At 34.3% G+C, this 17916-nt stretch overlaps 1 protein-coding gene across 8 annotated transcripts in view; it reads left to right on the top strand.

The window, feature by feature from the left end:
• Positions 1-17916, top strand: part of LOC126854206 (uncharacterized) — an 82572-nt gene that overhangs the window by 56693 nt on the left and 7963 nt on the right. For 7 of the 8 annotated variants that reach the window (XR_007688076.1, XR_007688077.1, XM_050600678.1 and 4 more), the window contains 3 exons: positions 11881-12189; positions 13666-14127; positions 17046-17449. Coding sequence is in view for 6 of the 8 variants with exons in the window: in XM_050600678.1 (XP_050456635.1) it covers positions 12040-12189; positions 13666-14127; positions 17046-17449 (1016 nt within the window). In the remaining 2 variants the exon portion in view is untranslated. Of the gene's footprint in view, positions 1-11351; positions 11667-11880; positions 12190-13665; positions 14128-17045; positions 17450-17916 lie in introns of those variants that run through there. The other variant, XM_050600679.1, reaches the window with a different exon arrangement.

The raw sequence follows: 17916 nt of genomic DNA on the forward strand, positions 1-17916 counted from the left end.
GAACGCTCGTCTTTGAATCTTGCCGCTTTCTCAGCATTCAATGACTCTGCTCCACTAATGAAGAGAACTGGCAAAGTTTCTCAACGAAGGGATGCTTTATTACGTTTCCTAGTTAATATTATTTCTATTTAACAAGTTTGTACTTACTGCAGTTAGTTTTGCATAAGGAAGAAATGGAGCTCGTGCTTATCGCGAAAGTAACGTCAATAAGTTACATCCAAGTCATCTCGCAATTTTTCTTTATATAGAGTTTATTTCCTGGAAAATTCGAAATTTTCAGGAAATTTTTTTGTGTCTGAAGAAATCAGGGAATTTTCATGGAATTTTTTGGGGACTCGGGAATTAAAAAAAAAAAATTCTCTTTGATAATTCTTATACAAGCAGTAAGTAATCCGCTGATAAGACAAATTATGAATTATTTAAAATATAAATATATATCTATCTTTGTTTATATATTCAATGTCTTAATAAAATTTTGAATGTGCAGTTTTTTTTTTAATTTTAATTTTTAGTAGTAAAAAATGAAAATGTTACACGAGTTAAAGATTATTATTTTAACAAAAGCTAATTAATTTTTTCAGTACACTCGTAAATCTATTACTTAAGTAAAACTTAAGTAGCTTTGTATAAGTGAAAAACATTAAAAAACATACGATAAAAAAATTTGTTTCAGGAAATTACGTCAGAAAATATTTGTTTATCTGAAATTTTGGAAAAAAAAATACCTGGAATTTCGGAAAGGAATTTTTTTAAGTAAACACCCTGTTACAGCTTATAAAATCTCTTCTTTAATACGCTCACGCTATTTTAGCTCGTTAATATTTCCGACTTTAAGTTCTTCGGAAATGAAAGGAAAACATCATCCAGTGTCAAAAATCCACAGATGGGAACGATAGTTTGAGTGCGTGTATTTTAAGACAGCTTTCGAACGAGAAGAGCGTCGTCTCTCCAAGATAAACACACGCGTCACTCAATCGCGTTTAACGTGTAGAAGTTAATAGCACCGTATTGCTCTCAACGCGCCGATATTTCGCGGGAAAAACAGATACGCGACGGCTAATCCATTTCGCTAATTACCATTCGGCCATTCGTTCAGAATTTATCGCGCCTCCCCCGCGTACCCTTTGTTTAATCGCGGACTTTATGACGGAACGAGGCGAAATCTAAATTGGGGCCACTCCGGGCTGACAAAAATTAAACGACTTTTCTAATTAAAGCGTATTCGTCGACGCGCACGCGTGAGTCACGCTCTATCTTCGGAGCAAATTTTTCACAATGTCGCTCCCGCAAGAGTCGTCTGACGTGTCGTCATCGTCGGCGAATCATCCCTCGGGAACGAGGGGCTCTCGTCGCGATGAGGTGTCGAAAAATGAGGGCACTCAGTGTCTTAATCGCAGAGAATCCTCGTTGATGCAACGATTTATTTTTAGATTTTATGTAGTTCTTTTCTTATTTTTTTAGAGATTAAACTTTTCGATAAATTAATTTAAGAAAATGAATTTTGAGAGAACAATATTTAGTAAAATAAAAATTATTTTTTTTTTTTCACTGCAGAAATATACTCGCATATTTGGCATTTTTATATAACAAATTTTATTTTAATTAAAAATGTGTGTAAATTATAATCAATAATATAATTGTTAGAATAAAGATATTTAAATAATTATATATTAAATAAATTATACGTTAAATAAATAATTATACATGATATTTTGCATAAAAATATATTTATAAAATTTAATGTTAAGTTATGTATTTAATGCACTTGCTTCTATTTGACTTTAATCGAGTATCAGTTGGCACCCATAATCGTCGTTATGTTATAAAATAGCATCCGGGAATATTCGCCCTTCCAAAACGACCCTTCCCTTTATAAGGAATGTCTGGTGAATCGGTGGCATGGCTCCCTTGGGCCAAGGGGTGGTTCCTCGCGTATAACTAGAACGGAAGAATGTGTTTCGACCGAAAGGAACTTTAAATCACATCGCAAACGTACAGTCAGCACCATTATTTTCGGCTGCTTTCAACCCTTCCGATACGCTTTCGCAAAAGCTCCGGCCATATTTAAAGATCCTTGGTTAAGAAAAGAAATGAATTATCTGTTATTACGTAAAGAAAGGGATTTTCTCTTATAATAAGTTCTCTAAAAATAGAGATGAGGAAATGTTGCAATTCTTCGTAAGCCATTGTGTAGGTATATTTACCTAATTACAAACAAGTAGTTTTACACGCGCGCTGAGTGTGACGCATTTATCGTTGCAGAAACTACTTGGCTATGCATGCTTGCACCTATGAATTGTGCAAGTACTGTTGCATTCACAGCAGCCGAGATAAATGCGCGGAAAGAAGTTTTCTCTGAATGTTCTGTTCATTTTCACATGGCTTTGCTACTTTATTCGAAATTATACGTTCTTTTCAGCTTCGAATTTACAAACTTGAAATTTGTAGAATTTTAATCAGTAAAATTCAACGAACTCAGTTTATTGTCAGCGAACTTTGGCTCTTTGAAATCATCGGAACTTCGCATGCACTTGCATCCTTTAGATTTGTAATTACCTGTACATTAGACGTTTGAAACTTTGATAGTTTCATGCTTTCGATACGTGACAGGCGCCTCATAGATCTTTGAGACTTTAATTTATCGTAACATTGCGTTTTTGGAACGTTAAGTCTTTAAAATCAACGAAATATATATAAGAGTGTTTCTAAATAAGTACGAAAAATTTTAAATGATTTTTTATTGAAAATTAAGGGAGAATCTTTCAAAGGAAGAAATGAAAATTAAGTTTTATATACTTTTTTGCTTAATTTTCGATAAAGAATCATCTCTCAAGATTTGTCGCACTTATCTAGAGACATCCTGTATATATATATATATATATAAATAATTAAAATTATTGATCATGAAAATTGTTGATTTTCGAGATTTTGTCTTCGTATTCTTAATCTCTAAAGCTTTGCATATTTGACTTATATCTCTGGAATTCAATGGCTACGAAAATACTTTTACGAGGGGGGAACGTTATCACTGCTCTCCCCTCCGCATCGAAAGGAAAGAAGGGTGCCGGTCCATGTGGTACACGCGCATATCGGAGGGATGATGGTCGGAGCTTTGACCCGCCGCATTGCAGTGTCAGTGAATTTAACCATTCCCTTCAGTGCCGGTGGCTTGGCACCTTTATTTCCGGCGACGTGGCGTCCCGTGGGATGTGTCCGGGGCGGTGGGGGATCCCCAGCGACGCTGCCACCGCCATAATTTCCGTCCGCTTTTAATCCGTCGCACGTGCGATTTTCCCGCGGGAAAAATCGGCCGACTTTTCGCCGTCATCTCTAATAATTTTCCCGTAATCTCGAAGATTCAAGATTTCACAGCTAATAATGTTTTCATGTTTGCAGAAGAATTGGAAATATATCGGATTCCAATTTTACAATACGTTTAGCAAGATCGAATTTTCCGACCTCGCCGCTGAGTCTCATAGTGTCCCGGCATAGTGGAGTATTGATTGGCGTCAACACGCGGAGAAGTTAAATTTTCATATCCGCTCGTGCGGATTCGTTAAACAGGATCGCGTGCGCGACTATGTAATACGCGCGAAATTGTCGATACGCGATCAAGACCCGACGTGGAATCTCGATTTATACGTCGCGTGTGATACCGCTAAGAGATTGTACACCAAGTCGTACACGTGTACGTGTGTTGTACCCGATAAGATTGACATTTGCATATACACGATTAGCGTACAAGCTGTAGATCATCGGGCGCTTAAGTTGTTTCCTCTTTATTACGGAAGCGATTTAAATGAAAAATTGCTTCACGCTAGGACACGCAGGAACGAACACGGGAATGTATAAAATTAAATTTAATTTAAAAAAAAAAAGCAAAATTGAGAGATAAATAAAATTTTGTATAATTACAACAATTATGATTTATTGAAAAAAAAAGATAAATAATTATTGAATAATAAATTACCTTTGTTATATATATTTTTACATTTTTTCCGGACTTTATGATTCTAACTTTATTCTTCGAAATTTATTACATACTCTTGCTCGTGTTTTAGAATCTTAATACTCTTTTTGATACTTTAATCAAAGAACGATAGACTCCAATTTGCTTCGACGATCTGTCATTAAAGTTGAGGACTATCAGGACACCCTGTACGTATCTCATGCATATTAATCAGCGCGACGAGACGCTGATTCGCTTAACAAAGGCGAGTCTCGAGCCGGAGTAAAGAAGATCGTTCGAAAGTTACTTAAAACAGTCGAATTTTACGACATCTTCGTATACATTAATTATAAGCGTGTCATGCGCTAATTATACGCACATGACTGGCGTCACGTGTCGCGAATTAATTGTGCTCGGGCATGTGCGCAATGTCGCTGTCGTTTACACGCTTCTAAGAGCCATTAAGTTAAACGTCGCAAATTTTCGTCGGATCGCGGATCTCGTTCTCGGGTCGCTGCGCGTAATAATTAACACGCCATTGTATCGTCCATTACGGATACTCGGCCAGGCGTCGAAACTCCTCAGGGATCTGTTAGATTAAAAAAAAAGAGACGAAAAAGGAAAAATCTCCTGCAGGCAGCAATATCCGCGAAAATGAAAATTATGTGACGTTCAAAGATGAAATGACGTAAAAATGAAATTTAGGGTGTGTTCTCTGGAAAAATATGAAAAATCTGGAATTTTCAAGAAATTTTTTTTATAGGAGAAATCAGGAAATTCTCATGAACTTTTTTGGGAACTCAGAGAATTTAAAAAAAAAATTCTTTCTTTGATAATTTTGCTCTTGTACTGTAAACAAAAATAGATAGAAAAAACTTATTTTAGGAAATTGCACCAAAAAATCATTTAAATATTTTCTTTATCTTAAATTTTGAACAAAAATATTGGAAAAATTAAGAAATCTTTTTACAAGGTTTGAGTAGACACATTGTAAATTACATAAGTAATAGATAAAATATTTTGTGAAACGGAAAATATACAAAAATAATTAATTTGCAATTAATTTATATAAACATATATATAAAGTTTAATGTACATGATATACGCGAAATTGTAATGTTATTTCAGAAATGTTCTCGGAAGTTACATTTTGTGATATGGAAGAATAACTATGTTTCATACAAGCACTCTGAAATTCCGCCCGAGTATACGAGAATGTTATCCGTACACGCATTAGGGTAATTTCCATTTTGTTCGGGAGGGGAAGAGAAATGCGACTATCCCCTGCAACGGGGCATGATGATTAATGGCCGATATGTTACGTGGAAACTTTCCTTAATATTCCGTGCATTCCCGACGTTTCGATTTACGCAACGAGAACGGTAGCGTTGCTCATTTCTATTGCCCTTAACAGTCATCTCTAAATTATTTCTCTCTATATAGACAAGTGCTTCGAGATATCAAATATATATTCTCGATAAACTCTCTTCATTAAGCTTCTCTCAAAACGGATTATATCTTAAATAACAATTCCAAATCTATAAAAATATATTTTTCATATTCCCTCTAATATTTAACTCATAAAATTCAGTTTTTTTTTTGTAATTTGTAATTTTTGTGAATTTAATTTGACATTTGATTACAGCAATAAATATTGAGTATGTCAAATTTTAAAATTTTTATATATTTATATCTATTTATATATTTATATGAATTTATATATATATATATTTATATATTTTTATATATTTATTTTTTAATCCATGCTGAAATAGATTAAAAAATGGTCTGAAACATAACACATTTATTACTAAAATTTAACAATAATAAATAACAAATTTTAACAATAAATAATAATAAATAATTTGCGCTCCAATATTTGCGTCTTGACTTTTATTTGCCGGTTTTCCCACTTAATTATAATTTTTGTATTTTAACTACTACTGTGCTGCTGTAAATCAGACGAAGCCGGTCATATTTGTACGGTAATCCACTTTGACATCTCGCGCCAATTCGGGAAATTTTTGGCGCCGAAAGTAGGAAAATATTCCACGAGCGGGAGCGAGGGCGGGCGATAAGCCTCGCTTTAATCAAGCCAGAAGTTACCCCGATATCATCGTTATTACACGCCGCCTCGGCCACGATAAATTACAGGGGTTGATGCGGTGCACCCACTTGAACCTCCTTCCTCCCCCCTCCTAGCCGCGGGACGCGCCTATTTGCGATCAGGCGTAACTCTAACGAGACTAACGAGCTCTTGTCTCTGACCATTCATCGATACGGCGATACGCTCGCGCGTCCGGACCAAAGGAACCCTCGTTAACCCTGAAAATTCTCCAACTCGATGTCTCCGCTGGAGCGCGCCGACATATCGTATATTAGTTTAATTCTTTCTATGGTCCGAGCAATTTTTATCTTTGAAAGAAAATCTACTTATATGTAGTCTTGGCAATATTGATACTGGGAAATTATTATACAATGGTAATTTAATAAATTAATTTATTATTTTATTAATAAATTAATAAAATTTATTAATAATTAATAAATTTATTAATAAAAAATTATAATAATAAATTTATTAATAAATTAATTATTAATAAATGAATTTATTAATAATTAATTAATAAATAAAATTTGAAGAGTAAATTAATTATTATTAATTATATTACTTTTAGTAAAATTTTACTTTATTAATTACTTTATTAATTAATTACTTAATTAATTAATTACTTAATAATTCATTTTACTAATTTTAATCGTAGAATCGTCGACCTCAGCATAGCGCTATGACTGGCAAACATTATGCTTATCAAGTATTTTTAGAAAATCGAACACGTAATTAGGTTTCGATCAAACATTTAATGCCGATAAGGAGGGAGAAAACTCAATTCAGTCCATAATTATCGAATCGTTCAAAGTTCATGAATACATGCAGGTGGATTGCAAAAACGGATCGCGTTAGTTTGCATAAAGTCGATACGACAGATGGAGAGGGAAGACGAGGACGGGGGTCCTGGACTAACGAGGATCCTTTGGATCTTGAGGAGAATTGATTGTCCTCTTGGATATCCTTAAATTCCGCCGGAATATTATGGAAATAAAATCGCGGAGGACTCGACGATGACGACGTTAACCGCGTTATAAATCGCGCGTTAGCATACGCAATCGGATCATCGCGAATGCCAGAAACGAGGAAACGAATGTCTTAACGAGCGTCGCGATGCCAGATGCGATTAAGAGAACCGACGAGCTAACTCGCGGCGGTTTATAGCGACGTGGATACTCCACGTCGCTCGATAGCTGCCTCTTGTTAAAGCTGTCCTGAGTAGTAATCACTCTCAATCAAGGAATGCTTCTCGAACAGTTATATCTATCAGTAAGTATCTATCTGGAAAACCCGAGATTTTTCCGAAAGATTTATCGTGATCTCTTTTTGCTCAATTGTTTATTCTGGATGAGGATGTTTTGGTTGTACAATAATAGCAAAAAATTGTCAAAATTTAAAAGAAAATATTGAAAAATCAAATAAATAAATCCAGATTATAACAAAAATAAAGTATCACAAAATAATATAGCTTTTAAAAGAAAGTAGCTGTAATTAATATTTTTCCTAATTAATGAAATTTTTAATTGTAAAAATTTTTAATCATGAATATTCCCTAAAATTACTGCAAGAAACAAAAAAAAAAGAAAAACGGGTAATTTTCAGAAAGAGAGAAAGAAAGAGATAATATTTTTCTACAACTGTTGGTAAATAACTTTTAAACGAATAAATAATTTTCCATAAAAATCAGTACTAATTTAAACTTAAATAATTTTCAAATCATTAAGAAATTTGTGCTCAGATTTTGACAGACACTCAGAAGAAATAATAAAATAATTTTTAAAAAATTTTAAATAATAAAATTTTTCTTTTTCTAATTAAGAAAGTTTTTATTTGTTTTCTCTCTGCTTATTTATTTTGTTTTATTGTTTTATTCTGCCAATAAATTCATAGCGTGACGCTCGTGTAATTTTTTCCTCAGAATCTAGAGAAATATTCGTTTCGCAGAATGTGTCTATCTTTCCAAGTGTCCCTTCTCGCCGGATCTCAATGGCGAATTTTCCAAAACGAAGCTCGATTTTTCCTTTCCCTGCGAATCTATGTCTCCGATCACGAACCGTCGAACCGTCGTCAGTTTCTTCCCCGCGCGAGAAATTCGCCACGTTCCATTCGTGGACGTCTTTCAATTCTTCGTCTTCCGATTTCCGCTCACGTAGAGTCGCCCGTATCAGGAACAGGAAGAGGGAACGCAGCAGGGCGATTCAATCCCGTCGACGCACGCGATGACGTCGGCGCAAGATATTTATTTCGCGGAAAGCTCTCTCCGCGATCTGAAGATCGATAAGGATGCTTAGATCGAGCAACTTGGCTACGCGAGTAAATATATTGTACATGCCGACAAAGCTTGCAAAGGGTGTCTGCGACTCGCATGTAGCGTAAGATATATAAGAGATATGCATGAGATGATTTCTCATAGCGGGAGAGATCACATTTGTTTCGTGGGATGATAAGGATGAATAAGAAATGCGAGATAAAGTCGATTCTGGGAGGAAATAGAAGATGAAATAATTTATCTTAAGAGTAGAAGAAACTGATGATATAGCAATGAAGAAGATAAGAGAAATCTTTTTTTTTGACAGATGATTTTAGCGCAGATATGGAGGAGGACAATAGGATATTAGATAGAGCGTGATAAAAGAGTGATAACGAACGGGAATATATTAATTTTATTATACCACTGCAAATAATATTAAACAAATAGTAGAATAGATGAAAAAAAGATGAAAATCGTGCAAATTAGAAACTTGCACATTGCTTCCTCATCATTTTTTTTTTCGCTTACAATGCTTCTCAGGGCAAGCGGATTTTTGGCTTCCTCATAAAAGAAGCTTTGTGAGCGAAATAAAAAGATAAAGAATCATCGACGTAATTTCAACTCGATGTTGACTTTAGAAGTTCGTTGACAGGCCGACATACGCTCATGTTTGCAATTTTAGTGAATCTTATCTAGGATATTACAAAATATTTTTTAATTTAAAATTCACATAAAAAAAAATTCAAAATTTTACAAAATATAAATCCTTTTACCAAATCTCATCAAATTCAACATCAGTTATCATTTAATGATGCTCTATTCATGTTAAAAGATTTATTATTTAATTTATTATTTTAAAATTTTAAATAGCTCACAATTTGCGGAAATCAGAGCTTGCACAGAAATTTTTGGAAAAATTGAAACTGCTTTAAAATTTAAAACACTATTAATTTTTATTAAAATGACAGTAAATAAAAGTGTATTACTTTATTTGTGTACCAAATGATCGCGATCAATCCGTACATACATATACACACATACGGACATAAAAAAAAATGTGATTTTTCGATGTTTTGGAACATTTTGAACACATTGGCATAGAAAACAGGAAAAGAAATGTTGTCGCGGAAACAAATTTCCTCTGAGGAAACAAAATAACAAAGCAAACGGGGAAGAGAGTATTAAGAAGGATGAGGATAAGAAGAGACTAATCCGGACGCAACGTAAAAGATACTAAAGTATTAATGATATTTACACAAATACGAGAGACCATATAAAAGCGAGCAAACACAAGCGGAAGAAAGATAATTTATAAAATATATGTAAATCGTTTTAATCCGAAAGGCGGAAGCAAGGTAACGACGGTGCGTAATTATGCGTACTTAATGCCCCACAAAATTTATCACGCAGTTTAATTAACGCTACTAATATTGTATATAATACGATAAGATTCAAAAAGCTCGCGGTACAAAGAGGCATTTAATATTTTTTTTTTTTTATGTCCTATCTTCCGAGAACTTTCGGGACGACGACGAAAAGCCCTGATTAAAACTCAGCCGGCGCACTTAATACGTTTTCGACGGTGCCTCTTGAAAGTTGACGACATCGCCGATCCGCTTATTTCCATAAGGAGATCACTCTGCCTTTGAGTTTCCAAAATCGTGTCCGAATTACGACCTTAGACCGCATTTATGTAAATTCGCGCGTCTCCTTGAAACGTCGAAGGTATAAACATAAACAAGCGACTCGCTCAGCATAATTGATTATAAATATAGAAGAGAGATTTCTTAAAGCCATGACAACAAAATTCTTTTGTTTACGCACGTACTATTATTTTTATTACGTTATAGATATTATAAAACAGTCTTTAAAGATGTGTTATACATCAAACATTGACAAAAGCAGAGAAATTTTGTAGATTATTCTTTTATTTCTTCTGTGTACCTGTGCAAAAACCCGAGCACAATTTTCTTAACTTTTGGAAATTATTTAAAGTTAGTATTGATTTTTATGGAAAATATTGTAGTTATTGACAAATTGGACGAGGAAAAAATATTGCCAACGAAATAAAAATTTTCACATATATTAAGAAAACTCTAATTGTGAAAACTTGATTTAGATTTACTTATTTGTTTAAAAATTATTTATTAAAAATTGTGGAGAAATATTATCTCTCTCTTCCTCTCTCTTTCTACAAATTACTCGTTTATTTTTGTTTCTTGTCTTGATTTTGAGGGAGTATTTATGGTTTAAAATTTTTTGTCGTAAATTAGGAAAAATATGAATTACAATTATTTTTTTTTTACGAAGAAAAAATCATATTTTTTAAAAACCATATTATTTTGTAATATTTTAATTTTTTTATAATCCGGATTTATTTAATTTGTCAAACAATATAAATGTAAAAAATGTTTTTTTTTTTATTTTTTACAGTTTTTTACTACTGCCAAAACATTCTTATTCCATTTCTAAAACTTGCTTAAATTCTAAAACAAGAGAGATTTTAATTGAATTTGTTAAATTACTACTTATTCATTTCTCCTTTTAAATTCTAATCGACAGTATTCCGTTCTTATAAAATTTTAATTACCGGAAAAGTTCGTATACTCGTTTCTAATGATACCAGAAAGGAGTTGAATTATTGCAGCTTCCTCTAACACGTGGTGCATTAATTATCCAGTCTATTAAATTGCTCTGGACCCGATGGCCGGTCCCTAATTAAATTTTGCGCACCGATTACCGCACTGGTGAATTTCGCTCACATAGATTTTCGAAATTTCTAGACTCAGAAATAAATTTCTACATTTTACTCGAAGTTACATCGTCAAAAATTTCAAATCCATTCAGTAAATTCCATTTTGCAAAATCTTAAAAGATGCACGCGCGTTAAACTTCGTATATGCTGCGAATCGCGTTGTAAGTTGGCATTGAAACGAGATTGATCGGAAATTTTTTTTTTCACTGGCGGTCGCATAAATCATTTCACGATGTAGGAGTTTATATTCATGTATGTGTGTTATGTGTGTATTCTGGATTATAGATTTATTGTCGATGGGATGGTGGTGGGTGGCGGCTTGTCGCATTGTTTGCTCGCCTTAGAGCCGGGAAAAATGGCGTGTAAAAACGACGTGGAGCTACTTGTTAGCATGTTAATGCGAGATCCTGCTCGTACGTGGCTGCTGCTACCACGAGGGTATTATTGATGATCCGAACGACGAAGGAGCGAGAGCGAGGAGGAGGCCCTTTCGTAAATAGCCGGTGTAAACGCGAGGCTTTAATAATAGTCTCGCGATGATCTGCCGTCTACCTGTAATGATCAATAAATTGAATCGATCACGCCATCGTTCGCGCAATGACAGGTGCTCGACGTTTCCAGTGGAATTAGATTCATAAATAATTTGAAATAATTTAAATTATCAAATCATCTCGCGCAACTCTTTCTCTCGTGGCGTAGGTAAAAATTTTCCACATCCCAGAACATTTTTATAGTGTTTTATAAATATTTTTTGCTGTTTTTTTTTTTTAATTTTTATCGCGATTATTTGAAGTGAGATTGAACGATCGTTTTTGCAGAAATCCTGTTTCATCGTGAAATGGAGCGCTCGAATAGATCGCGCAAATAACGCGATCGCAGTCGATCCTGCGGACAATAGTAATCGTGAGAGGAGGTCCTCTATCCACTTGGGCATTTTCGACGAGGCGCCGCTCCGTTAGCCGACACTTGTGTGCAACATGTTCGGGACGAAATTGCGCACGTGGATGGAGGCACACATCGTGCGATCGAAGAAAAAGAAGGACCGCAAGAAGGGTGACAAGGGATTCGACTCGAACTGCAACTCCCCCAGGAACCACAGCGCCAACAGATCGCCCGCTTTGCATCAGGTGAATAGACTCGTCAATCAAATTCCTCATTTATTTTATAAAAAATTTCTAAGATGTCTATAAAAATCTCTGACGTTTTCTAAAATTATTGTCGTGAATTATTTTATAAATTTATTTAAGTTCCAAGAATGATCTTTCATTGTTTTTCGTCTTGTTTTACGTATATTTTATGATATAATAATTTATATTTATGTTATATATAATTTATATTTATTTTTATTTTTAATTTATATATATAATTTATAATTTATATTTATATTTTAATTTGATATAGACTTTTTAAAATTTTTCTCATTGATTTTTTTCATTTTTCTTGAGAAAGGTTCCTTGCAAATTCGCAATTTATAAAATATAGTCGATATAAATGAATGAGGTTTAATTTTGCGGCAAGAAATTTTCAGAGATTTTGGATTTTTATTATTTCAACATTTTTATACCCAGATTTATAACACATGTTTTACGTCAATCTAATAAATACTAATTGCTCGAGCCCGCGATCGTTGCGAGACTCTGAAGTATATTTGAAAAGTGCACGTTCGCCGGATTCATCGTCATTATCGGCAAACTAGTTGGCGAAGTGCTTCCCCTATTTTCCTACTGCTTGCCAGCGTTTGCTCGTTACACTCGTCCGCGTTTCCCCGCTAACAGACCCTTACGTCGGCGCTTTCCACGGTAGGGGCGGCCAGGGCACGTCGACGCTTATCGTTAAGGCGGATAGAAAAAGAGTTTAGTATTCTTTACCCGACACACCCTGGCAGGGTCGCCCTCGTTCTCGCGCCATCCGTTGCAGTATCTTCGGGCTTTATGCAGTCTGCGGATGGCTGCCTTATCGAGATTGTACATTCCGGAGAAAGCGCTGAAAATTTATGAATTCCCGTTATACATAAATTTTCTTCTTTTATTGTGCGTCGACGTATCTTCCGAATTATTATTCTAATTTCTCTATAAATTATTAACACATTTGATAATTTTAATTTTAATTTGTAAGATATAATTATAAATATATATTTGATGTGAAGAATAAAAATGTTTTTTAAATCTCTTTTAATTTTTTTTTTTTTTATTATTTCAAACATCCTAGTTTCATAAAGTTTCTGAATCAATATTTTTATAAATGTTTTTTATTTAAATAATTAATATTTTATGGTAAATCTTAATATTTATTATAAGTTTTTTAATCAATATTTTTGTAAATTTTTTTATATTAAATAATTAATATTTTATGATAAGTCTAATATTTATTATAATGAGGCAATACAGAATTGATCGATATAATAAATATGCGATCAACATTATTATTTAAAAGCTTGCAAAATATATAGAAAATTAATTTTATAAAAGTGATTAGTATTTATTAGACACTTATACATATATACGAGCTAAAATATTTTTTCTACTGAAAAAAGTAATATTCGACAAAAAATCAGAATCGCGATTATGCATTCACAGAGAAATCTTAATCTTCTTCTCGCACAGGTACATCCGATAGACTCACCGACGAAGAACGTGGACGGTATCCGGTTACACGGGGGCGGCTACGGGGCGACCGTGACCACCTCGTCCGGCACTTCCGGCGGTACCGGCGGAAGCGTGAGCCTCTCCTCTCCGGAGAGCGCGTACTCGACCGGGTACTCGACTGACGGCACCTCGCCCGGCACCAGTTTCCCGCCCGAATATTACATCAACATCAGGACTGGCACTCATTACTTCCAGAGCAGCGATAACGGAGGTGCGAACACCACCGCCACCACCATCACTAATAACAATAACAACAATAGCAAGGCCAGGACGAAGAGGTTGCCGGACGACGCCGGGAATCTACTACCGGGCGCATCGGGAAATGGAAGAGTCGAGGACAGGGGGCAGTCATCCGCGAGCACGACGACCATGACCAGGGACAACGGTCAGCCGGAAGTACGAACGAGCACGCCACACAAAGTAAGTGCATTGTCCATAAGTTACAGAGTTGATAATGGAGTTATAACTGACAATGAGTGATAACATTTTGCAACTAGAAATATTATTTTTTAATATATAATTAATATATAATTCTTAATATATAATTTTAATCTACAAATAATTGCAAATTTAATCGTAACGTTCTTTTTTATTTTATGTGTATATAACTTAGAAAAAATTAATTATATTTTTTTATAACTACGGTTACTCAATGATTTTTTTTCTATATTCTCTTAGAAATTATATTATAAAATCAGAGTGTTTATCTCCTGGAAAAACCTAGAAAACCTGGAGTTCTTAAGAATTTTGTTTTTATCTTGAAAAATCAGGGAATTCTCAGTGGAATTTTATACGAATTTAAAAAAAATTTTTTTTTTTTTTTATCATTTTGTTCTTATATTTTATGCATCTGACAATCTGATTGGCCATGATTGTGAATTATATGTTTCAAATATATTATAAATATATATTTTTTTCTCTTTGATTATATGTTCATTGTCATAACAAAAAATACTGAGTACACATTTTTTATTGTATATTCTTACAATTGAAGATAGAAAATGAAAATATTATGCAAATGAAAAATACTTATCTTACAAAAATCATTCAATTTTTTTCAGTGCATTTTTTAATTTAATATTTAAAGTTTAAATGATTAATTTTTCCTTTGTATAAGTGAAAAGCACTAGAAAACACAAGAAAAACTTATTTTAAAAAATTTCTAAAAATTCTTTACTTTTACCTAGAATTTTAATTAAAATAATTTTCAAATTATTATTTAGAAAAATCAGGAAATTCTTGGGGAATTTTTTTACAAGCTTTGGATAAACACTCTGAAAACATTTCGTTTACGCATCATAGATGCTCAGCATCTTTTAACAAGACTTGTCTCAAATATATCAATTTTAAGAGAGAGAGAGAGAGATTCGAAATACGCTTGAGAATTAAGAAAATTAGAAGAAAATTGATTTTTTATTACATGACGATTTTTGTTGATAAAATTTTAAATCAGATCTTAACTATAGGACGTTATAGAAGCGTGCACTGTCGCGAAGTTTCGAGATGCCTCGATATAACGTATTCACTCACAAGATGTGGCTTCTCTATCAAGCGCTACGCGTTCCTTTCAACCTCCCTCAAAATAGTTTATAGGCCGAAAGCAAATGCGCTTCTCGAGTTGGTCGCACGAGTTCGTCGTCGTTCCGCTTAAACACACCCCCGCGACGCGAGGTGTCTCGAGGGTGCGTTTGTTCGCTGACGGAGTCTTTGAAGCCGACGAGTTCAACGACATCCGGTCTCTTTCGCCAAGCAGCAAGTATATACATTTTGGAGTAGCGTTCATCGCCGCAGTGCATACCGCGTTAAAGGTAGACAGTAACGAGACTTATGAATTCTTTTCGATGAATTTAAGGCTCGAGAAGCAACAGCAGAGGCGCCTTGGTGGAGCGTGTACTGCGATTTGTCAGGGAAAGATATTTATTAGCCGCATTGTCCTATTCCTGCAGGAGGATGCGGCCGCGAACAGAGTGAGGAATTCCGGAAACGTTGCTTCAGCTGGCGCTTTTTTCTCAAGATTCTCTCTCTCTCGCCGACGAGTTACGCGACTCGACAGGGCGATGCGTTATTGTCGTGGAGAACGTGCGCCAGAATATCGGGAGTTAATGGTCGCCGGGAGTGAAAAATGAATCCTTCCTCCTCCCCAAGGCTGTGATCGATTGCGTTCGTTGCACACTATGTCAGCGACCCTCGTTTCGGTACAATGGAGAGAGAAACGATCGAGTTTGCGATCTAGATTGACGGTAAAAGCGAGAATGCGCGAACAGAGTGACAAATATAAAGGCACGACTTTAAACAGAGGTTTGCGTTAATGAATTTTCGAGCAAAGCGACTATTTTTTTTCCCTGAACGACAAGGAGACTCTTTAAATAAAGATTAATTCGTATAACATATACTTTAGCAGAGAAAATTCCATTTAAAACTCGCTCTTTTCGATACCTTTTTTCGAAATGCAATCTAAATTGAACGCAGATGGTTTTCGCATCAATAATAGTCGATTCCCATTTCTTTTAAAACCAATCATTATTTTCATTTCATTATTTATAAGTTCCCATAAAATATGCACTAGCTTATTAAATGACAATTAGGGTTGTACGAGATATCAAGACAAAATTTTTAATTAGTTATCAAGACAACATCAAGCTAACATTCAAGATTATTGGTCTTGTCAAAATTATTGATTTTAAAAAAAAAATTAAAATATGTGTATTTGTGTAAATTAAATGAGAAAAAAAATCACTATATCATACAAAATTAAAAAATTTTATTTAATAAATAAAAATGTTTATATTAACAAAAGTTTAGAAATAATTAATACAGTAAACAAAATAGACAATAAATAAAATTTTCCACAGTTATTTTGCTCATTAAAAATATTATAATATTGTTTTGGAAAGTAAACGAATGAGATAAATAGTAATAATTATCTTAAATTATTATACATATATTATAAAAATTATATATGTTAAATATTATTTTAAACAATTGTTTAATATTAGATAAAAATTGTTAATAAAATCGAGATAAGACAATACAAGAGGAGATTTTTGCTATAAGATTCAAGACAAGATTTAAGTTTCCGAAAATTTTCATTACCAATATAATATTTTAACGAATATTGTCTTGTCTTGTGCAACCTTAATGACAATCATTCACTAATTTCACTAACGTAAGTTAATTCTAAACACAATTTTAAAAACCTATTTTTCTTCTCTTTCTTTCTCATAACGCTAGTTGTCATAGAAGTAGTAAAGTATAAAAAGTAAGATCAATCAAGATCGTAATTGACGAAAGCAATTTTCTAAAACCCAATATAATGCAAGAATTTTTTTCTTTATCAGAACCCGGAAACGAATCATAATCAGAGGCAGCAACAGCAGGCGCAGCAACCGAGGCAGCAAGCGAGCTCGCACCGTCGAACGGAATCGTTTTCGGCTGACTCTTCGAGAAACAACCTGCCTGTTCCATCATCGATACCGCCGCCGTTGGTTTCGCCACCGGTGCAATCACCCCGCGAACGTTCTCGCATCCGGACGAACCCGTGGCTGTCGGCGAACTCATCTGGTTCCAGCACGAATGGCCTGAAATCGCGACACGCCCGGGACGAGAGCAGCAGCAGCTCCGGCTTGAAGCTCACGGAGTCATCGGGTAGTGCCAGCGACGTCAACCTGAATCTGAACAACAGCAGGGAGCCTCAGAGCAAAAGGGAGCATCGTCAAGAGAGCCTCAGCGCAGGTCGAAGCCCGTAAGAGTGATATTTTTTTTATATACAAAGTAATGTATGATCGGTATAATTATATTTCTGAAAAATAAGATGAAAACCGTGCAAATTAGAAACTTGTATATTGCTTCCTCATCATTTTATTTCGCTTACGAAGCTCCTCCTCAAAACAAGCGAGTTTTTCAATTTTGGCTTCTTCATAGAGGAAGCTTTGTGAGCGAAATAAAAAGATAAAGAATTATCGGTGCAATTTCAACCCCGTGTTAGCTTTAGGAGTTGGCAGGCCGACATAGAGCCAATATACGCCTGTTTTCAATGTTGGCAAATTCCACTTAGGATATCACAAAATATTTTTTTTTATTTGAAAATTTATATTAAAAAAAATTTTTAATCAAAATTTCATAAAAAATAAACCTAATTCTCGCCAAATTCAATAAATCATCATTTAATGACACTCTATTTATGTTAAAAAATTTAGCCCGATATCTCGA

Source organism: Cataglyphis hispanica, chromosome 13 (assembly GCF_021464435.1).
Source record: "Cataglyphis hispanica isolate Lineage 1 chromosome 13, ULB_Chis1_1.0, whole genome shotgun sequence".
Classification (NCBI taxonomy): Eukaryota; Metazoa; Arthropoda; class Insecta; order Hymenoptera; family Formicidae; genus Cataglyphis; species Cataglyphis hispanica.